Genomic DNA, 22569 nt, shown 5'->3' with positions numbered 1-22569 from the left:
CGCTCTCCCCCCCGCCTCTCGCTCTGTGAATGAGGAAATAGCTGCAGCCAACCAACGCTCAACCCATCCAACCAACAGGGCTGATGCCAGAAATGACCTGTAGCCATTAGCTCTTTAAACACCCCCCCTCCCACATTACTTTAATTCATTTCAATGGGCCCTGTGAGTGCCGGCGTGATCTACAAGGCACGGTGTATTCTGCAGGAAAATAAGAACTGCCTGTCTGGCTTTGAGGCAGTTTGTGTATTCGATGGAGCTATCACAGGCGCAATCACTGGGGTAGATTTTTACTTTTTGGTCAAGCCGATGTTTTGTGTTCACGACAAGCTGATCTCAATCGCGAGGATTAAGTTTCCTGGAAACACGCTTACGTTTTCAAGGGCGGTAGGTTTTCTTATGACAATCACCTGCCTGCATGAGATAAGTTTAATGTAGATTACAACATGGTTATTTTATCCCATCCCAGCAAACCAGTATACGTGACAACTGTTCACCAAAATGTCCCTTTTTTAATAATGTTTAAAGATTTCAATTTGATAATCCACAGCGGTATGTGAACCTTTCAGCCAATCAATCAATTATTCTAAACTCAAAGAAGACAAAATGTGTTTTCGAGGTACTGATAAGTGGCTATTAAATCCTTTCTTGTGATGTTGGTAAAGTGGAAACACATTGAAGTATTCGCTCAGGTGTGCTGACCTTTATATGAGAGCAATAAGTCACTCGGGTAGGCGGCACAGAGGAGGAAGGAGGACGTTTTTTCCCCCCCTCGTTAGATTGTAAAACTTGTTAATGCACCGTCTATATGGGTAACCCCCCCTCACCCCCTCGCCTCTCTGCCTCCCCTCCCCTCCCCTCCCCTCCCCAGGAGCCGCAGTGAGCTGTGGGACATTCCTGGTTTGATGACCAGCTTCGCCGCTGCCATGATTTGCTGAGCAACTCGACGCTGCCTTCAAAGACGCGTGTGTGCGCGAGGCGGCAGAGACACGCAGCGGACCGCGGGACAAGTTCAGAGAGCGGGGCGGCCGGAGAGACGGCGAGAGCGGGACGTGACAAAGCCCGGCACCGTAGACGCGGACTCTAAACTTCCCACGAGAAAGAAAGACCAAAAAAAAAAAAAAACCCTCTCTCCACTGCCTCCGCTCGCGTTTCCACCACCAACGGGAGTTGTCGCACCGCGGCCCCGAATCCTGCGCTGTGCCGCGCGGGTTCTGAAGACTCTCTTCCCGCCGCCCCCCCCCTCCTCCCTCCGGTGACCTCCCGTCTGTTTTCATGTTGCTCCCGTCGTCTCGCACTTTGAGCCCGTGTCTAATGGAGGGCCCCGTACGGATTTGTCTCCAGGAGAATGTGCTGCTCTGCCGCTGATTCAACCGACCGCTCGCAGCTTCCACCCCCCCGCGATAGAGGTAAGGAGCACGGGGAGAGTCCCGGGCCGGTGGAGCGGTGCCTTTTTTTTGGGGGGGGGGGGGGGGGGGGGGGGGGGTTCTTCTGTGAGCTCACCGGGCCGGCTGTGTGTTTCTCCGGTAGCGACAAAGGAAAATGAGCAGACTTTAGCGTGTTTTCGTAACTTTGTTTGGGGTCGGGAGCGGAGGGGAAACGCGCCGTGTGGCGAACGAGGGCGCCCGCGTTCAAATATCAACGTTGTGTTCATGAATGAACCGTCCACGTCACGCACGACGTCTCATACACACAACAAACTACTGTCACACGTTTGCTCCATAACGTCCTTTTGGTTGTTGGGAATTTAGATTGTTAGTGTTTTAGAAGATGATTTTGTAGTTTACTCGTTCACCCTTTTTTTTCTTATTATAATCCACAGACTAAACCGGAGGAAAAAACCCCTGAATGCTTTAACAATTCTCCCCCCACAACATTCAGATTATCGATATTATCCAGCAATTTGCCCGCGTTCTTTATGCATGTTGACACGGTGCAGCCTGTTGCCTCTGAGCTGAATGGAATCGAAGAAAGGCCGTAAATATTTGTTTGGCAAACAGCTCCTGGAGGCAGAAACACTTGACTGAACATACCAGTTGAAAACGGATGGCCTGCGGCTGCATTTCTAGTTTTGAGGGATGAAAGGGCTTTTTTAGAAATGGTAAACATGTCCCTCCTTTGACACATAGGCATCACGGTCATAAATGGTGAGACTGGAGATAAGTAAAGCATTAGTTTGTTCTAAACTTACTCTTTTATTATGGTTGGTTTTGCTTCTGGGGCCGGCTTTCTGCCACAGTTACCAGCGTGCAAAAACAGTAGGTAATACTTGATATTTTCTCCTATCAAAGACAGAGAGGCTTTATTGTTTTAGATAAATCCGCCCCAGGTGTCGTTAATGTTGGTTTAATAAATCCGTGTTGGTACTGCTCTAATTCTGGCATGTAATGACATTACTGTGCATAGCGTTGCAGAAGCAGCTCTACCTGCCAGCTTGCCTGACAGTGTCGTTGTTTACCGATTTGGGATTCGTTCCACAAATGATAAAACTCTGGAGGGAAAGGTTAATCTTCCAAACCACTGTAAAGATGCAGATGTGTGAGCGTAGTGTGGATCAAGATCATGAAACCGCTTTTGGTTTTGTTCTTATTGGCTGAATTTCACACTCTACTGTGGGAAATAAAAAATAACTTAAAAGAAACCTTTATCAATGTGTCAAAAATGCCCTCTGTAGCAGCTCAACACTGCGTGTGTGTGTGTGTGTGTGTGTGTGTGTGTGTGTGTGCACGGAAACTTATTCGACTTGCTGTGTTGTGATCTGCACCGCTGCACCCCAGGAACTTCGAGGATGACAACTCGCTACTTGATCGCTTTTGGAGTGAGTTAAAATGATTGCATTCATCATTTTTTATTTTAAAAAAATCTGCTGAAATGCAGAAATTTTTTTTTCTTTCTAGTACAAAACACGTCAAGTTTGGACACATTTTGTCATTCAATGAGAAATTGTGCAAGCTTTTGATTGGTACCGTACGTCGTACCCTATACATGCAGACAGAAGAAGCCATCACTGTAGGATTGTTTAATGTACCATCAATCATTTCCAAGAGGAGACTTTTGGTCGTCCGCAGCTCAAATAAAAAAGGATGCCAGAATGGAAGTGATCGTAATGTCGTGGCTGCACAGACAAGTTCCCTCACTTATTCCCCTCCAGTAATTTCCCCCGTCTGCTGTTCACCCCTATCATCAGAGCTTCACAGGGACTTTGGTTACATAGGGGTGAGGCTCCAAAAAGTGAATACTTAAAAGTTATCGAGAACAAAGTCTTGAATCCCTCTCGAACGCATGACATCCAGTCGGCGCATCACACATGACTGCACTCCGATAAAACACTTTTCAAGTTCAAACGGTTGCCCCTGCATTGTTGTGTTGGTTGGGGGACAAGAAGACACTTCCGATGCCTTTCAAATCCTTTTAGGGCTCCTGGTTATTGGGTGAGCTTTTGACAGAGATTTGCTCTTTGTGTTTAGGCTCGGATGCTGACGGCGTTTGCTTTAAGGGAGAAAGTCTCCCTCACGTTTTAATATTGAGTCTTCACACACAGACTTGCTCCGGGATTTTTCCAGGAAGATTTTTTTTTCTGTCTTCTTTTATATTTTCAAGCGGCTGCTTTACATCAACCTGCTTTATTCTAACTTGATACACTAAATTATTTACTACTTTCCATTTACTACTTTGCATCCTTTACAACTGGCTACATGGGAAAATATTTTTTCTTTGATATTCAAAATATTTCTTTATAGAACAGACTGCAAAATTAACCCATAAAAAAGTTTTTGGTGTGTTTGTAGTATGGGATTTTCCCCACAGTGTTTTTGTGATACAATTTAAATCAGACAATGACAGAGACTCTGCAAATGTTTTTATTTTCAGGGTTTTTTTGTGACTCGTAGGGAAATTAACAAACCATTAGTGGCCTGTTAGAATAGAACCAAACAAAGCGCAACTATGCCATTTAGCCAGCACGAATAATGCTTGAGCCATTAGGGTGCTCGCTAATGATAAACACATGTTGCTGTAGAAGAACTATGTTAAGTGGGCAATTTGAACGTAAGCAGCATGTGTAATGATGCCAGCCGCTGCTCTCATAATGGCTCCTTTGATTTCTCTGATGCAGTATTATAATCACACGACCACATGTGCTTCAACGGTGACAAATGTTTGTTGAATAGGAGCGGTTGAGGTAACACCTGGTTTCCACGGTAACGATCAGGTGTCATTACAGGTAAAACTAGGAAGTGAGATTTTATAAGAGTAAAAAATGAAGACGCTTTTTGTTAAAAAAGGAAATTAATCGACCGTTAATAAAACTGGATAACAGATGAAATAGAGGTTAGTTGCACCCATATATTTAGCTGTATTCCAGTGCTGGTTAAGTGCATGCATGTCTGTTGGAGGTCAGTGGGTGGGAGAGGGTGCGTCTAATTGGGGGGCTAAAGTATTTTTGGGCGCCTCCCATATTCTCCGTAGGCCGTGCGCAGTTGAAGCCAGACAGCAAACCTCAGTCCTGGCCCTGAAGCCTAAATCACACAGTTTGGTTGTTTATTTGCTTCATGCAGTAATCTGTCATATTATTGGTCCAAGGGATCAACATTTGGCTGAGTAATATGTTCCGAGAGTCATAAAACCGGAGAAAAATCCAAACTTTGAGCAGCCACCATATGTTTCATCATCATCAAAATATTTTGACAGCTTTAATTGAGTCTTACACATTTTCTAAATCTCCAATGTCAAATTATTGTCAGCCCCTTCGTATATTATAACAGGATTTAGTGGACCGTTCTATGCAAAGCAGCTAGTTGCAGTTGTGGAACTCTCGACACATCGAACACACAACCTTCCTCGTGCTCTTATTGCTCACGGCTTGAGTCGTGCTGCGGTCTTTTTCCCCTATTTTCTAACGCCAGCCTTTACTCTCGAGCCCCTCGGTTCCCCATCCGAGACGGACAGACCCGGAGCTCGGGCCCCATCGGATGGACCGAGGGGATGTTTGGGCAGCGTGCCAAAGGGGCCCCCATGTTGAAGGAGCCAGAGGGTGCGGATTGACAACACCCAGCAGCCACAAGCAGGGGGTCGACGGGAGAGATGGGCAGGTTTATGCCGGGTTGGTGAGCGCACCCTGCAGCTGCAGCGCCTACAAAAAGCAAGCTTCTATTCACCCTCCCTAAATGTATTCGGGGGCGAGAAGCTGTGAGTGGAATTGGATAAACTTGAAGCTCTGCGGAGGAGGTTGTGAAGGCAAACGCGGTAGCTGAAGGTGTCGCCCTTGTTTAGATGAAGCTGTCATTAGTACCACGTCTTATCTGCTCTGAGCTCATTATTTCAACCACGCAACTCGTATTGTCTCTCATTGGGATCCATCCCCATTGGACTTCAATCGGTCCCTCTTATTCTGACAGATTATCCAAACATCTGGCGTTGACTCGCCTTACTATGCAAGCATCTTACTCCAGCAGGTTCCACGTAGGCCGCAAGCTTCCTCCGGTACAACTCCTCCGACACGTCAAAGGTGAGCTGGCTGCAGCGCGACGTACACGCCGGCTTTCAACAGATGCGTCATATTGAGTTCTCGAAGGACCCGAAACTGGTTAATGACTTTCGAGAGATTTGAGAAATGAAATGAAAAACATCGGGCCGTAATTGCAAAGACAAACAAACATTTTTTGAAGCAGCAGAAGCAGATGTTCCAGCCAGCCACCGACTTGCAGCGGGAGGAAGCCGTGCTGGCTGGAGATAGGCAGGGCGAGCAGGTCTGCTTCTTCTCTGCAGATGCCATGTTTTTCTGATAATATGATAGAAATGTGTATATTTATCTATATTTATTTATGTCTGTATTCACAGCAGGGTAAGGGGAATGTAAACCAATAGCACACAGCGAAAAAAACACTGTAAAAATAGCTCAAGATCAGATGGACAATCGTGGTGTGAGTGACACAGAAGGAAACACTTTGATAGAGACCTTGATGTTTTACTGCTGGTCGACCTGAAGAAACTAACTGCAAAGTACTTTGTTGGTCCCGAGCCGTTGGAAGCCCTCTGCATTTCTTTAACTTTCTGAAGATGCCTTTTTTTTGTTATTGCTCACAAGCAGAACACTACGTGTATGAGAGAGAAAAAAAGTTCTCCAGGACCGTTCAACGTGGCGTTTTAAACAACACTCTCCTCTCACCAAAAGCAAACGCATGATGAGAGCCATTGTTTTGCGGCCTCGTGTTGTGTCCTCAATGATTCTTCAGCCCTATATGGATGATCTCATTGACTGAACTTCTGAACTGGACCCTCACATGTATTTCAGAACATTGAAGGGGATTTCTTTTTTTTCTTTTTTTTGCATCCTCAGCGTCTTCCTGCGAGATCCATTTATTTTTCCCTTCCTGAAACTCGCCCCGACTAGATGTGCCTGACTTAGTTCGCCGCCTCAGCGCTGGGCCCCCGAGAGTCTTTTCTTCTTCAATTTGTGAGCAACCGCAGCTTTCTATTTCAAATGTTGAACCAATAAGTCCCATCTGACACGGGTTTGCTGCAGACCAGAATGTGTGTGTCGTTGGAAAGAATCAGCAGGACTAACCAAGAGGCTGGCGCTCTCCTCCAGCTGACAAACGGGCTACTTGTTTAGAGGGCTGTTTTCCTCCCAGATCAGAGTGCGAGGCGGTGTGGGTTTTGCTGCTGCTGCATCTGGCCCTGTGGTTGTGGGTGCCATTTTGGGCCTTTCCTGCTCCAAGACGTGCCCCTTGGGGAGCAATGGAACCCCTTATTTCTAAAAGATATCCAAAGCGAGTGGCGGAAGAATGAAAGGTGTGGTTGGTCTGGCTTTCTGCGTCGTTCCATGCTGGATTGCAGCGGATGCTCGGGATACTGCGCAATATGCGTCTCTGGGTTGACTTGACTTTCATTATTAATCACTGTCATCCCTTCAACACTAGCAAGTCGGCATACGCCACGTTGTCTCTATTATTGCTGTGTTTTGTTGTTGTCATGAGGTTTCTCTTGGCGTCATCAAAGAGCTGCGTCATCTGCCAAAAGCCCGTCTCACCTTCAAACCTGCAGTAACCAGCAGCCCCCAAATAGGTTGCAGAGGTTTTTACAATTTGACTGAGAGCCAGAAGTGGAAACGTAGACGTTTCGAGTGTGTTGACGTAGCGCCGCCGAGTTTGTTTTGTGATCACTCCATTGCAGCACAACAAGCGCGGCGTGTTACAAGGCGAGACGGATAAACATTTCGGCAAACCAAATAAATCATTTACACGTTCTGTTTGGGACTGCATATTTGTCTTTGGATCCACAAACTTGTTCTTTCAAAGCGGCTAGTTTGTTTGTTTGGGTTTTTGCAAGAGATTTGTGGATTGGGCGAAGAAGACTAATTATATTTTAACCTTTTTCCATGTGTTTGTTTTTGTACTAGCGGCTGGCTGTGGAGTTCAGGCAACGCTCTCAGCCCTATAAATCCTCCCCCTGTGGATATGGAGCCATTTCTGCGTTGTATTTGCAGACTCAATTTGTCATTCTGAGAAATGAAAATACTTTCTGTGTGTACTTTCTTTCTCACGCCTCTCAAGTGACAAACAAAGAAGAGTCATACAGCCCGAAAGCAGCCCAGTTGAGTTTTCGTCCTGGTTTGTTTTTCATACTGACATTGCAAAAGCTTTTGTTAGTATCTATTTGGACCCGCTGTCATATTGTTTTTGGTAGCAGATGTTTGAAATTATATTATTTAATAAATGTTTTAGTTTGAAAGTACTTTTGGGCCACAGCCAGGGAGCCATCAGGAGGAGACTGAGCAGAAACTGTTGTCTCGCGCGCTTGTTGCCGTAGAGACTCGGGCAGTGATGAATCCAGGAGAGGTGGAGCGGGACGAGAAACTGAGGAGAGGAAGGGTCGGGGGGGGGCAGCTGGATCAGATCACAGCCCACACAACTGCCCTTTTTAAAAATACAGATAGTGTCTTGACTCGCGGACATTCTCTGGGCTTCTGGCAATGGATCATTCCCCTCCCCTGCGTTAACCTGTTTTCCCATCACCTCTCTAATCAAGGCCCATATTGAGGAATGCGAGTGTGTTGCCTCCTCTCCTCTGGTGCCGCGGCTGCACAATCCCAGCTCCCCTCTCTTCTGGCGTGATGAATCCGTCTCTTGGCACATGCTGGAGATCAGCGTTGCCTGCGGGCAAGACGGCCTTCTTGTGCATTCCTCCTTTCCATCAGAATTACCTTTTTTTTTTCCGTCTGAGCAGACGTAGCCCTGTGTGCTGAAAGGCCTGTGAAATCAGCCGGAAGGGGCCATGGAGCTCCGACAATGGGGAAGGGTTGTTAGTTACATGCGCTTTGCAAAAGGTCTCGAGGTGGCCTTGTATGCTGGCGATACCCGGGGATCTGTTTCCAGTGTCCGAGGCCACTATTGAGTTTCGCCCCTGTGGTTAATCCCGCTGTTCAGGACCTTGGGAAACAACCGTACCTCTCCACCCTCCTCTTCCTCCCCCCCCCACGGATTCCCAGGAAAAACAAGGCAACGCAGAACAATCTCCAATTAAGATGGGTCTTACATACTGTACCATTCAGTCCCCCCCCCCCCTCTCAGCCCTCTGTTTGTGTCCTGGGCCAACAAGCCTCTGGGCAGAATTAGCGCTGTCTCCCAGGTCCCGGCCCTGGCACTTTGGAAGGCTCGGCTTTGGTGAGCGGTAATGTTGGGGGGGGTGACGGGAAGGGGTGGGTGTGTGTCCTTGGTAAACAGGGCATTGTGAGATGTGACTGTCTGATCCCCGGGGGCCTCTCCTTTTATCCCTCCTCCCTTCTGATCCCACACCACGGCCGTGTTGCCAGGGCTGTGGCGTCTGCGGGTTTCTGGGACCCGTTTGACCCCGCTGTTACCCTGCTCCTCCCGGAGCGCTGGTGCTCCATCCTCCCGCGGACACGAGTCAGCGGTGTCTGAAAAGCGCCCTGTCCTTGAAGATGCATCTCATTTGTTTTCCGCAGTCGTACGCAGTTTAGATGATTTATTGCGTGAGCTTGACATTAACTTTCTGCAGCCAGTCGCACAAAGTCAGGCAGCCTAAAGCTGTCCAATGTCATTGATACAAAAAGCACACTCTTCTCTCCCCTCCTTATTCCCTTATTTGATTCCAAATCCTGTCTTTTCTTTCTCTATTCTACGTTCACTCTCCTTCTCTTAGTTGGTCCCATTTTTAATAAGGCCCTGGTCTTTAATCAGACGGCGTTAGGCCATACCAGAGGCCCAGTGTTTCCACTCATTACTTTCCTCTGTGGCCCCGGGGCGGCCTCAGTGGGCGCACCAGACCAACACAAGAAGCCCATAATGGTCCCATAGAGTCCCTTCTCTCGGGAGACTATTCCTGAGTTTTTATGCTGAGCTGAATGTATTTGGGCTAAATCATCAATCAGTTTTGGCAGACGTGGATGCGAGCTCAGCCTTTATCTGTACGTCCATCTCCCAGCCAGAGAGAGAGAGAGAGAGAGAGCGAGAGAGAGAGAGAGAGAGAGAGAGGGAGGAGAACTGAGTCGGGGCGACTTTTCACCTCCCTGAGAATGTTTCACCTCCTTTTACCCCCATCTCCTTTTACCCCTCTCCCGGAGTGCTTTTCTCTCGTATGCCCCCACATGCCCTCCCCATTTCCGATCATCTGCTTGTTTTGAATTCATCCCCCTTGTCTGTGAGTGTGTGTGTGTGTGTGTGTGTGCGCCACTCTATATGTCCATCTCCCTCTTTCTCTCTGTGGAGCTGAAGAATGCGTGAGATGAGATATGTGGGGGGGGTGCAGACCGGTCGGGGGTATAGCATGTGAATCAGCTTTAGCGCACAGGTCAGATTAGACCGTCTCTCACATCACCGCTCGCTCCCTGAACTTCTTTATTTCAAACTTTTGAAGATTTATTGTAATTATATGCAGTGTTTCCCCTACCACTATATCGAGGCGGCGCCGCCCCCCCCCCCCCCCCTCTCAGCATCGTCAAGCAGCTCCAACGCTGATTGGTATCAAATCAGCGTTGGAGCTGCTTGACGATGTGTGCCGGTGACTCTTATTCAGCTGTGTGTTGTGAAGCGAGAGGCCCGGCTGCCGCCTCAGTCAGCAGCACCAGTTGTGACCTGTTCTTCCCTCCAGGTCTTTGATGCTCCGTTGCGTCGCTTTTGTCCCTGTTTACTCAATACGACAGGGATATGGGCTGGCCCTACATGCGGGCAGATGGGGCTTAAGTAGTTCCTGCAGAGAGGAGGCCAACAAGAAGCGCAGGTGCTAACCCCCCCCCCCCCTCTCGCCGGAACTCCGACTCCTTTCCCTTCCCTGAGGGCGGCCTGTCAGTGTGTTTTTATTTTCTCCATTATGACCAACAGGAATCCCTCTTGTCCTACCAGGGGATTTATGGTGTCTGCGTTTTGTGTTACTCCCAAGGTGCAGAAGTTAAGGTCCTGCCACTCAGCACTGCGTCTTTACTGTGGATCCTGGTGGACGGCTAAACTACGACGTATTAAGAGCTCGGTTTTAAAGACTTAAAAAAGGGACAGAAGCTGCCCCAGAAGATTGCTGTAGTTTTTTTTTGCTTTCACACACTTAAGCCAGGCGTCAGTTAAACATTTCCCAAACAGACATGGGTCAACCCCCCCACACACAAAACAAATGGGAACTTTTCTACTTGAACCGACCGACACTAACCTCATTTTTTCCTCACACACTGTGCCTGTGTCTGTGTATCAGCTTTAACCGGGGTATGTTTAAATGGTGGATGTCTCCTTAAATGTATAGCTTTCAATCCCACTTTTAGAAGGGCCATGCATCTACAACATAAGTGCAAAAACAGGAGGGAAAGATCGGATTCAGGAGAGGAGGAGGAAATGTGGCCTGCACACATTTTCTTTTTCTCACTTAAGCAGCGTAGTCTGGGGTTTCAGAAAGGGGAGCGTTGCAGTGAGGGCGTGGGCTGTCCCGCAGATCAACAAAGGACGAGAGGACACAGCTTTCAGGCCGATTAGACTTCATTTGACGGAGACTTCCCTTCTGTCAAAGCGCCGCTCCAGCTTTTCTCCGGGGCGTCTTGCTCAGGAAAAAGCGGGATTTACCCTTTCATTCATAAGGCGCTGCCAGCATCGGGGCGGCCGTGATGAGGGACACAAGATATCCTCGTGATGTCTGTCTCCAACGAGGTACCTCGATGGGGGCGGAAGTCAGCGGAAGGCCAAATCCACAAGAAGCAGGAATGATGCCCCCCGTGTTTCCTCGCTGAGCCCGATCGGTGCGGCAGATAGGCAGCCGTCTGTGTGTTTACACAAGGGGCAGCCAGTCGGCAGCAAACCGCTGTGCCCACGGGGAGGAAGTGACTGGATGAAGTAAGAAGAGCCTGAAAGGTGGACGACACGGAGAGGGAGTCGCACAGTCGCCTCTGGTTTCCCATCGTACATTGTGCCTGTGCTGCATTTTATTTAGCACTGTTGTTATTGTAATTATATATCATTATTCTAGCGGAGGGAGAAAGATGGTTTCCACTGATGTAGTGTGAAGGGCCTGTTGCGACGTGTGATACGGAGAAACGCCAACCTGCAAGATGTGGGTTTGATCCGCTCAAATGAGCATGCACATATCACACTGGAGCCCGAGTGCAGAGCGTGAGGATCATCATTTTATTCTTCCAATCCTCAGTTTCGAATTACGTAATATCTGTTTTTGTTGAGTCAGGCTAAAGCAGAAATGAATGAGGCGGCGTGATTGTTTTTTATGTTTCCACTCAACCACCCGTTTGGTTTTGGCTGTTTGGTAATGCGTGTAAAAACAGTGAAATGTGTGCGAGTGAAACCGAAAGAGCTGGTGACCTCGGAAGGCCGGGCCAGGGCCGCCAGACACCCGCTGGTCCACCCTCTCTCTTTGCTCTATGACCTCTGACCTCAGGGTGAGAAGGGGGCGTGAGCCAGGAGCTGGGAGAGTTTATTATTTCCTGCCTCTTCTTAGGCCTCTAAAGAGAGAGATCATCGAGGAACAAATAATCAGTAGAAAATGCTCACGTGTGTTCACAGCTTTTAACAAGCGAACCGTTGCTTTTTCTAGATTGATAAAATTGACTAAATCTGAGAAACTGTGATGGAAAATTTTCCCCTTTTCCTTAACAGAAAGTTAATCAATGGATTAATGGAGATTACGGTTTGTTTATCGCTGCCCTACTGAAAGCTGTTACCTGGAGCCTTGACAGGAGGCTAAAGAAATTGACCCGCTTGAGCGTCGAGCAGATGAAACAATGTTTAAGTTGCACAATAAAGGTAAACCTGCTCGGCTTCACCGATCCCACCCAGGCATCATCCTTTAATTTGACCCACCCGATCAGGCCAGGTCGACCCTTCCGCGAACGTCCGCGAGCCACCGAAGCGCCAGTGTGAATATCACAGCTGGACAGCCATTGTTCCGCCGTCCTCAGGCTCAAACCCTCGTAACCAACCAGGAACCTTGGATCAAAGCTTGCCCGGATTACTCTTCAGGAAAGGAGCAGGAGGAGGAGGTGCTGCAGTCGGAGGGGGTCGGGTTGAAAAGCATAGAGGAATGCTCCTAATTACGTGCCCTCCAGTGTGTCTGGGCCTGCACTTCAGGCTACAGTGAACCTATGAGGAAGCAACACAGTGTGACAAGAGAGTGATATTGTGAGTCTCTCCACGGCCACTCCATTAGCGGGAGATCTCAGTGGCCCAGTGGGAGAGAGAGAGAGGTGGGGGGGTGCAAAGAGACTGGACATTCCAGGCTCCGTGGAGACACTGATGTGGGCGAGAACAGGGGTCACTGGAGAAGGTGGGAGGTGGAGATCAAGGAGTGTGTAAAGCGGATGTGTCGTGAAGATTAGAAGGATTGTTGTACAGGAATCATTTGGAACTCGATTGATCCCCCCCCCCCCCCCCCCCCCCCCTCTGCTCAGATCCACGTCTGAAATCCTCCTGCAGCTTCTTATGTTTTTTATTTCCATCTCGCCTCTTCTTTTGTCCATGCAGATGCTGTCACGCTTCCATACAGAGCTGTGGTTTTATGGGTTTCTCCTCTTTTTTGTGTGTTGCAGGTTTGCTGAACAGACCAGGGCGTGCACGTTGGGCAACGCGGCTGCTGGCAGGGGTCAAAGTGCATCATGGACAGTGGCCTGAGGGTCCTCCTGTCCACTGTGCTGTGTCTCAGCCAGTCCATGCTTATCGGCTGCACATGTAAGTTGCGGTGCTAGTAGGTCTCTATAGTAACAATGGAGCAAATGTGTATCATAGTGATGACCGAACAAAGATCACATAAATATTAGACTTTCATTCAGTAAGTGGCCATAAACATGACTGTCTGCTGGATGTGTTCAAATGGATGTGGAGTTTCCTGCAATTATTGCCGCTTTTAAAGTGATCATTGTTATCCTTGCTTTGTTTAAAACGGATTGGACTTGAGGCATAAACTCTGTGAGGAATCTCACTAAGTAAGACAATATGCATAGATTCATAAAGCCACATGCACACGTGATTCTCTTTCATGAGGTATGTAAACAGTTATTGTTTCCACGCAAAGAATTGCCGCAAAAGTATGTAGAAATACGCTGCATATCAATACTTGTGCCTCGAGCTGAGCGAAATGGCCTGAATGGCCTCAGTATTTAGGTAATTCATTATCGCAAACAATATTTTCTGGTAATTCAATAAATACATTCATAGTCTATATGAAATAATCACATTAATCCTATTTTTCTTAACCTCTGTGTAATGAACTTTACAAAGGAGGGGTATTTTAGAAACAATGACGAGTATGTATTCTCTCATTTAATGGAAAATGAAAAAAAATTACTTTCTACAAGAATCTCAATTTACATGCAATCTTCTAATCTTCCCTTACACACTCAAATATTTGTATTTTTATTTGCTTATCAATTTACGTAATTGTGTATCACAATATCTCTAATAAATTTCTATAAAAGAGGATTTCCTAGAGAATTACTATCTTGTGCCTATTCGTTAGACCTGGAAAAGAAAGAATAGAGCAAAGACGATCAATTTCACCGACTGTTCTCCAATCGCTGTTATTACGTACAGCTGTGGCTGTTTGTGCCCCTGACTCATCCCGTGTATGCAGACCGTCAATAAATAAAATAAACCACGCAATAAATTCAAAATCCTCATCATAATTAAATGAGGATTTTGCTGTAATTGTAAAATACTTTACAAATTGCTTCACCAATCAGGATCAAATAAAAAGATAATTTGCGGAAATTTGATCACAGATGATTAAAAATGGAATTCATGATAGCACCATGCACCTGAAAATGTAAAGTGTGGGTTTGGGTTTTCTTTGAGCACCTCTGTCGCATTGTTCCGCTTAAGAAAAATGACTGATTGAAACTTGTCTGTCTTCCCACCAGCTCAATATCCCTCTTTCCGCTCTGAGCCGGCCTCCTTGGTTCAGACTCGAGGCTCCGTTGCCCGTCTGCTCTGCTTAGCGAGTCCACCATCGGCGATAGTTTCCTGGCGCTTCGGGGGCCGTCCCCTTGGCCGGGACACCGTGCCTGGCGTGGAGATCCACGAGGACTCCCTTATCATCCCCTCCCTTCAGCCCGGCCACGTGGGCGTCTATCAGTGTGTGGCGCGCTTAGACCACGGGGCCATCGCCAGCCGCCACGCTCGTGTGGCCATAGCAGGTACGGATACGGAGCTTTATCCCTCCGTGCATACTACTTACTTCAAAGCAGAGGGAGGGGGAGGGGGGGGTTGCCTTGAGTAAAAGGAAGGCTATCTTATGAGTGTTGGACACTTAGAAAGAATGCCCGTCCACGGCTGCCTGCTGCCGAGTGGCGGAGCGGGAAGGAAGCTGTGGGAGTTCTTACTCGGGCACCCGTCCAAATGCCTCTTGACCGGTATCCTTAATGAGCCTTGGGCTTTCCTGTGTAGTGTGTTATACTCCTGCTGTGATGCCGCTGGCTGTTGGAGTCACCCCTGATCTGGAGCTGCATTAAACATGAATAGAATCGCCTCCCGCAACAATAAACAAACCAAGTGATCCAACACAAACCGTTTGGCTCAAGCGGCGCTGTTCGCCTCGGTTCTTGACCTGTTCTCTGCCCGTGTTAAATGTCCAATGTTCTGCACTGATGCGAGTTTAACTGAAGGCTTCCTCTTCTTCTGTCGCTGCAGAAATATCAGAATACGAGGATGGCCGACGGCGGTCGTTGTCAGTGCAGGAAGGCAGCTCTGTTCTTATAGAGTGTCCTCTACCGCACAGCGTCCCTCCGGCCCTGCCGAGGCTGAGGGTGCGAGGGGAGCGGATAGAAGTGTCAACAGGTTTGTTTCGCTCTGTCTTAAGTCGCTCCAGGTTTTTTACTTTACTATTCACACCACTTTTAAAATCACACGTACCCTTCACGTGCACATGATTGAGTGCACACTAACGTTTTATTTGTAGATATTGTGGAATACTGTGTTCACTAACGCGGTTCTCTCCATCTCTTTTTAGATGACTATTTAGTGCTTCCGTCTGGAAACCTCCAGATTATCTCGGTTTCAGACGAGCACCAGGGCATGTATAAATGTGGCGCATTCAACCCTGTTACTCGGGAAACTGTCACGCAGTCCCATGGCACCAAGCTGTCAGTAAAACGTAAGCCTGGCAACATTTCATCTACCGTTCGGAGGTTGTGCCGTCTCGGCGGCGAGTTCCTTTATCGTCTGCTAACGTGGTTCATTTGTTTGTTTTAGATTCGGACTCTTCCCCCTCAGTGAGGATAGTTTACCCCACTGCCCCAAAAACTGTTTCAGTGCAGCAGTCACAGCCACTGACGTTGGAGTGCATTGTGTCCGGTAGCCCCCCGCCGGCGGCCCGATGGTTTAAGAACGGTGAGGAGGTCACGCCTGCTTCTCAGCAACGACGGCACAACAACAACCTCGCCTTTGTCGCGGTGACGAGGAGTGATGAAGGGAGTTACGCCTGTGCTGCTGAGACCGAGCAGGGGACAGTGACCAGCGCTAACTACACCGTTAATGTTCTCGGTAAGGAAAACACAAGAATGTGTTGTGGGGGGTTGTTTTTTGTTTCAACATTCCCGATGGTGACGCCTTCCTCTCCTCCGCAGAGCCCCTGTCCATCGCGCAGGGCCCGGCCGACCAGTTTGTCTCTCGTGGCTCCTCGGCTCGATTTAGCTGCGTGGCAACAGGAAACCCTTCCGCCAACGTCACCTGGCTGTTCAACGCCAACCCCATCGCCCCATCGCGGCGCTTCCAGGTCTCTGGATCCTCACTTGTTGTTTCGGATGTGACGCCGCAGGACGAGGGCTTGTTTCAGTGCCTGCTGGACAACGGGATCGGCTCTGCTCAGTCATGTGGAATCCTGACGACGCAATCATGTATGTATCGGTCATCTTAAACCCACTCAGGTTTATCAATGACAAATACATATTTTTTCCCTGCTGAATGCCTTGACACCCACAGAGTGATCTCAAAAGACAGGCAGACACGATTGACTTGTGCCAGATGTGCCAGTTTTTTGGGGATGTTAAGTTATTTGCTCTGGATCTAGTCTTTAAAATGTCGAAAGATGCCTCTCAAAGCCAAAGGGAGCATATTGTAATAGCCTGTTTCATCTGACAGGAACCCAAATGCCAAATGTATGCAAATCATTTATAAGGCAGATTCAAGGCACATTCAAATATCACAGGAACTTGAGTTTGTCTTTTTTGTTTGATAAACTAGATTATTCCTGATTTCAATTTCCAACATTACCCTAAACTGGATTCAGTTCCTCATTGCTCCACATCTAACTGTGTACACAGTTAGATCACAACTAACAACAATGGGACTTTTGCTTACACACCGGAGGCCTTGCAGATACAAGAGGAGCCCTTTTGAGAATTGTTAAATTTTTGTAAAATTGTTTCAAAAATAGTTTGCAAAGGGTTAAGACATCACAGCTAGCGGCTGTGTGTGTGTGTGCGACTGCTCATACAGTATCTGCAGCGGGTCCACTCTTTTTTAGTGTGTGTGTGTGTGTGTGTGTGTGTGTGTGTGTGTGTGTGTGTGTGTGTGTGTGTGTGTGTGTGTGTGTGTGTGTGTGTGTGTGTGTGTGTGTGTGTGTGTGTGTGTGTGTGTGTGTGTGTGTGTGTGTGTGTGTGTGTGTGTGTGTGTTCTGAGGGCCGGTAGAAGAGGCTTAGCCAAGGCCGTCCTCCTCCCGAGCCTTGAACTGAGTGTGAGAGTGAGCTTTGTGCACGCCGTCGGGGATAAGCCCCCGGACACTGGAATGTAAGGAGTAGCTGCAGAGGGTTATGACGAGGACCAGACCACCCAGCTGTCAACATCATACACAACTGGCTTTTATTTATTAACACATCACAACCCCCCCCCCGACTCCCACCTCCTCCACTGCGCTCCCTCAAGTCTCCCTTCTTCTCCCTCCTCAGCCGCTCACTCTATGCCAGGGCCCCACTCTGGATCATGTGGATTGACTGCAAAACATGTGCTCCCCATCCACGGAGTACATGTAGAAGAATGAGATTTAATATATTTGGCTGCAGATGTATACAAAATATGAAACCGATAAGCCTCGTACGCCCGGCAGAGGCATTCTCTACCTCCTCTGAGGTCAGCCTGCGTTCTGTTGCCTTTTAGGTACCAGGCGCCGGTGCTTATCTGATGCCCATTCGAACTAAACAATATCATTGCTATGAGTAGCTTGTTGTTAATAGTATCTCATCACAGATAGCACTCCTATATATGTTGGGTTTTCCGTTTGGCGTCGGTATCTCCATCACCCCATCCGTTGAGTCTGGTGCACCACAGGGAAGGTGTGGCGTCCTTGTTCTTGCATGCGATTGGCTGTTTTCTCCAAGCTCCCACCTGTCAAAGCAGCCCGAATACAGTTACAAAAAGGGCTGAAATTACTATTTGATCCCTTCATTGATAGAAAATATGTCAAGCACAATTTTATTAATCCAGTATGTTTTTAATTATTTTTGACAAATTCTTGCTCGTTGAATATTTTGGGGTTTTGACTGTCTGGAAAATGAGCATTTTATCATTTTTGGGAATTTTCTAAACCAAATGATAAATCATGAATGGTCCATGAAAATAACCATTAGTTGCAGCCATAATCACACCTACATCCTCCTCGCCGTATCAAGAAAGAGCTGTTAGAAAAAACAGGAAACAAATTCCATTGTCCATCTCGTCTGCTGGTGACCCCATTTTCTGCCAGGTGTTCATCTCTGATAGATTTACCTTTTTCGGGGAAAGACCTGGCAGGCGTATCTCTCTCCAGGTGCAGCAGCACTCACTCAAGCTGTCATTTCCCTCCTTGAGGACGGTGAGGATGCTGTGGCCTTAATTGCCTCCTCCTGTATCAGTTTGCTGGAAAAGGAGTCCGTGCTGTGGTGAAGCTGTGAGTCAGAGCTGTGGTGAGGGGAGGCGAGCAGGAGAGGGGGTTGGACTGGCTGTAGTGTTGGAGTCTGATTCTCTCCGGTATTTTAATGGTTAGCGTGTGGAATGTGTGGCAGCTGGCCACAGTCCCAGGATCAGGTCTACTGTTACCAGCTCCCGGCCTGTTGGTCTTACAAAAAGAAGAGACGCGGCAGTGCCTCGCACAAAACAACACAAAACTGCACCCTTGTGGCAAGCCTTGCTGCTTTAACCTCTTTTCTCACTTGTTAAGGCTTTAATATTGAATTATAGTACTCTACGGTACAAGAGTAGCACAAGAACCTCTGTTCTTGTTGCTTGTGGTCAGTGGCCACCGAATGTCTGTGAAAAATTCCACCGTGGCTCTTGCCAGACCGACGTCAGCCCACATGAGGCTCCCTGCTTGCATGATTTGCCCAGGTGGAGCGCTCCGCTTCTGGCGAAGATTTAATGGAGAAAACAAACAAACAAAGCATGATTGTGTCGTGCTGCCGAGGTTCCAGGTTCTTCGTGTTGTTTTATGTAGATTGAAAGGCCTGTTCCAAATGCAAAACTTTCCAGCACTGCTTGTCCTCTGTGGATGTGTCGGGCCACCTGCGTTAGTCCCTGACTGAGTAACTTTGTTTCCATGTTTCAGCTTTCATCACATGGTGCTTTCTTAAGTGAGGGTAAATATATATTAGCACCATTAATTTCATTTTAGAGCTGAAAAATTCTACAAGAAGTTAAGTATATTATGTTATGCCAAATATATTTTCTCGTACAAGAAATCAACCTCATTCTGGTGCATAATATTAAACCTAGTAACTGAAAGATAAAGCAGTACAGGTCGATAAACATCAATACAAAAATGGCAATACTATCATAAAAAAATTATATAATTTCATATTTTAATATGTGTAGCTGTTAAATTGTGTGCACAAATGTTCAAAGGTTCACAGTATAATGTATGTAAATTAGGTGCAAGTATGTACAAACATACTTGTTAATGCAACACATTGGGACAGATTAACAACATAACTATTTGATCGTCAACCTGTTTTTTAATTTTTTTTTTATTTAATTGTTCAACATTTTCCTTTCAAGGAGGAATAAACCAGCAATTTTGTCACTCTTGTTATATTTAGCTAATCCTTGATTCCTCTCCCTGACAGATCCCCAGCTGGGCTCCACTGCCCCGATGCTGCCGGAGGCTTCACCGTCGCTGCATCCCATGCAGAGCGACGAGGGCCACGAGCGCTTCCTCGCCGAAGACGAAGGCGACGCCCTCAACCTGCCGGCCGACAGGAGTAGCGGCCGTCCCACTCCAGAGGCGCCGATCATCACCAGTCCGCCGCAGACTCACAAGCCCGACATGTACGACCTGGAGTGGAGGGCGGGGCGGGATGGAGGGAGTCCGATCAACGCCTATTTTGTCAAATACCGTAAGGTAAGAGGAAAAGTGCACGCTGCCATGTTTCACTTCTTTCTATGCTTTTGTCCTTAAAAAAACGTCCGACCACAGACGTTATACCTTTTTCCGAGAGTGTTTTGCCTAAATAAAAAAAACGACTACATTTTTAAAATAATGAGAGGTGAGGAACTGAACTGACTGGAAGGTTGGTTTATTTTATCTTTGCTTCAGTGAAAAGCTCACTCCTGACTATTAAACGCAGCATACGGTTTAAGACTGTTGGCAGGAGGGCTGTGTTGGAGTTCTGCTGGAGTAGGAAATTGTGACAGAATTCTCCCAGGGATCAATTCTGAATCTGTTCCCTGTTATTTACGCTCCAAACACAGCCTGTGGGTTGTTCCCTTGCAGTTGATTTTAGTTTTTCCCTCCGTGATCTTTTGCTATGTGTTTTGTATTTGTCAGGTCGATGAAATGGGTACGGTGGTGGGGAACTGGCACACCGTCCGTGTGCCCGGCAGCGAGAAGACCCTGCGGCTGTCCGAGCTCGAGGCCTCCAGTCTCTACGAGGTGCTGATGGTTGCTCGAAGTTCAGCAGGCGAGGGCCAGCCGGCCATGCTCACCTTTCGCACCGGCAAGGGTCAGTCCAAGCACGTGCTGTCAACACACACAGACAAACACAAACACTCAGACTGTTTGAAGCAATCGTTGACGGCAATGTAACTTCAATGCCTGTGTGCGTCAGGCGGTCGAGTGTTTCTTGTGGTTTTCGCGGATACTACCGACCACTGGAAGACCCCCTTTCACCACTTTTCCAACACAGCTACGATAGAAAGAGGAACATTTTCAGCTGCCGAAAGCATCAACAGTAAATGTCAGGTTTTGGTGTCATCTCGCCTGAGTAAAGGAGCATCTGGTTGTGTCTGACCTCCAGATTTTGCACAGATATGAAACAGATATTCAGGCTGAAATTGACCAGAGGCAAAGTCAAAAAATGTGTTTTATTCTTGAGCAACAGCACTTTCATTAGAATCAAAACAATATGCAGAGCACATTGCCTTTTTGAGAATACACTTGAGCTTTTGGGTGATATTTATTTTTTTACCTTCAGGGAAAACCTATATAATCTCAAGATAAAGAGGAAGGACAATAAAGTATTTTTAACAACGCCAACATTTGGCTGAAGCACTTGGCAAAATGAAAATGGTTTACAGTTTCTGTGGACTGAGAAAGGTTAATAACTGAAATAAAAGCATATACAACAGATCGTGGAGTGAATACGCCAAAGCATACAAATATGAACTACCTCACTACAGAATGACTGATTATTTCTAAATATATTATTTTACAACCTATATCTGATTGTCTCTTTAAATTACTACTCGTATCACCCCGTCCAATCGTAATGATCAGTGTTATAATGAATGACTTGAAGAGAGTTTGTTGTGTTTTTGATACAAATAGAAACAAGAACAACCGCAAATGTTCCTAAAATAATAACACAATACCACAACACAGTTGACTAAATGTCACTGGTCAAGAATATGTAAACTACTGCCAGAAACCACAGATATGATTGCATCCCGAGTCTGGTTCCTTTACAAAATGGACCAAAACAAATACCAAATGGTCCAAAACAAGACACTTGTGTCCAGATCCAGAACTCACCAGAACAATGCAACCTCTCTGAATACGGTCATACGGTAATTTACTTTGGTCTAAATGGCATTTAGTCATTTAACTGTATTTTTTGTGCAACAGTGAATATGAATATGTTTTTGAGTCGAATAAAATCCCAAATCAAAATGATCATTTTTAAAGTGAAAACCCTAAATATATACAAATGCCCAAAAGCAATAGAGTGGACATGATCTTGGTATCGTCTTTGATAGCTACAGCTATAAAAAAAAAAAAAATACAAACCAATAAAAAACATATTGTTTCTGTAATCTTTACTTTAAAATGAATTAATTGCAATTAGTACAATGATGAGAAGCGTTGAACCAGGTCGGCATTAGTATCACGCGCTGATCAAAGCAACAGCACAGCTAAGTGTAACGGCAGCGTTGTCGAGTGGAAACCTGAAACCCCCCCTTTACAAAAACAGCTCCGGAAACCAGGAGGAAAGTTTAAATTTCAGAGCCGACATCCGGAGCGGCTCCGGGTGCTTTTGGTGGAACTGATAGCCCTGAAGGCTTGTCGGGCCTTGTTTTTCTTACCCGCTTTGTTTCCTCTCCTTTTCTCAGAGAAGAGCACCACCGCCAGCAAGAATCCCTCCAAGCCTCCTGTCATCTCCATGCCCCCTAAAGCTCCGGAGGACAAAACCACCAACACACACTTTGGTGTCGTCATACACGACAGAGGTACGTCTGCAAAGTCCTGTTTCGTCTCTGCAGCTGACCTGTAGGTATTTTGGAGGTTATGACCACCCCACATTGAATACATCTCAGGGTTTGATGTTCAGATGTGGTCTGCTTTGTTTCTTTGCACTTGGAAGTACAAACAGTGACGCGATAGTCGACACCCTGTAACACTCTTTGGATGAAAAATGCTGTAAGCACAAAGCTGTGAGATTGCACACAACCTTTGGGTCAGATGTGTTTTTGTGCATGCTAACCGGCGTTACAAGCAGGCCTACTTTACTGAAACTCACATTTGTCTTTCACTAACCCGTCTTTCTCTTTCTCCATCTCTCTCTCTCTCTCTTTCCTGCGCTCTGTAACTTTGTGGCTAAGAGCCCAGGCAGTAAGTACACATTCCTCCACGTCATTGCGCCTTTTTTTCTTTTCTTTTTCTTTTCTTTCT

General features: G+C 46.9%; 1 protein-coding gene across 1 annotated transcript in view; it reads left to right on the top strand.

Moving 5' to 3' along the window:
• Positions 1–875: 875 nt before the first annotated feature.
• cdon (cell adhesion associated, oncogene regulated) overlaps positions 876–22569 on the top strand; it is a 30187-nt gene continuing 8493 nt past the window's right edge. Inside the window, exons 1-10 of the mRNA XM_040187090.2 lie at positions 876–1406; positions 13031–13169; positions 14357–14632; positions 15126–15272; positions 15445–15588; positions 15687–15977; positions 16061–16330; positions 19529–19803; positions 20230–20404; positions 22011–22127. Of these exons, the coding sequence (XP_040043024.2) occupies positions 13097–13169; positions 14357–14632; positions 15126–15272; positions 15445–15588; positions 15687–15977; positions 16061–16330; positions 19529–19803; positions 20230–20404; positions 22011–22127 (1768 nt within the window). The 5' untranslated portion in view covers positions 876–1406; positions 13031–13096. The remainder of the gene's footprint in view (positions 1407–13030; positions 13170–14356; positions 14633–15125; positions 15273–15444; positions 15589–15686; positions 15978–16060; positions 16331–19528; positions 19804–20229; positions 20405–22010; positions 22128–22569) is intronic.

This window comes from Gasterosteus aculeatus, chromosome 1 (assembly GCF_964276395.1).
Source record: "Gasterosteus aculeatus chromosome 1, fGasAcu3.hap1.1, whole genome shotgun sequence".
NCBI classification, from domain to species: domain Eukaryota; kingdom Metazoa; phylum Chordata; class Actinopteri; order Perciformes; family Gasterosteidae; genus Gasterosteus; species Gasterosteus aculeatus.
The sequence above is the reverse complement of the archived record's forward strand: the minus strand, read 5'-3'. Positions and strand labels throughout refer to the sequence as shown.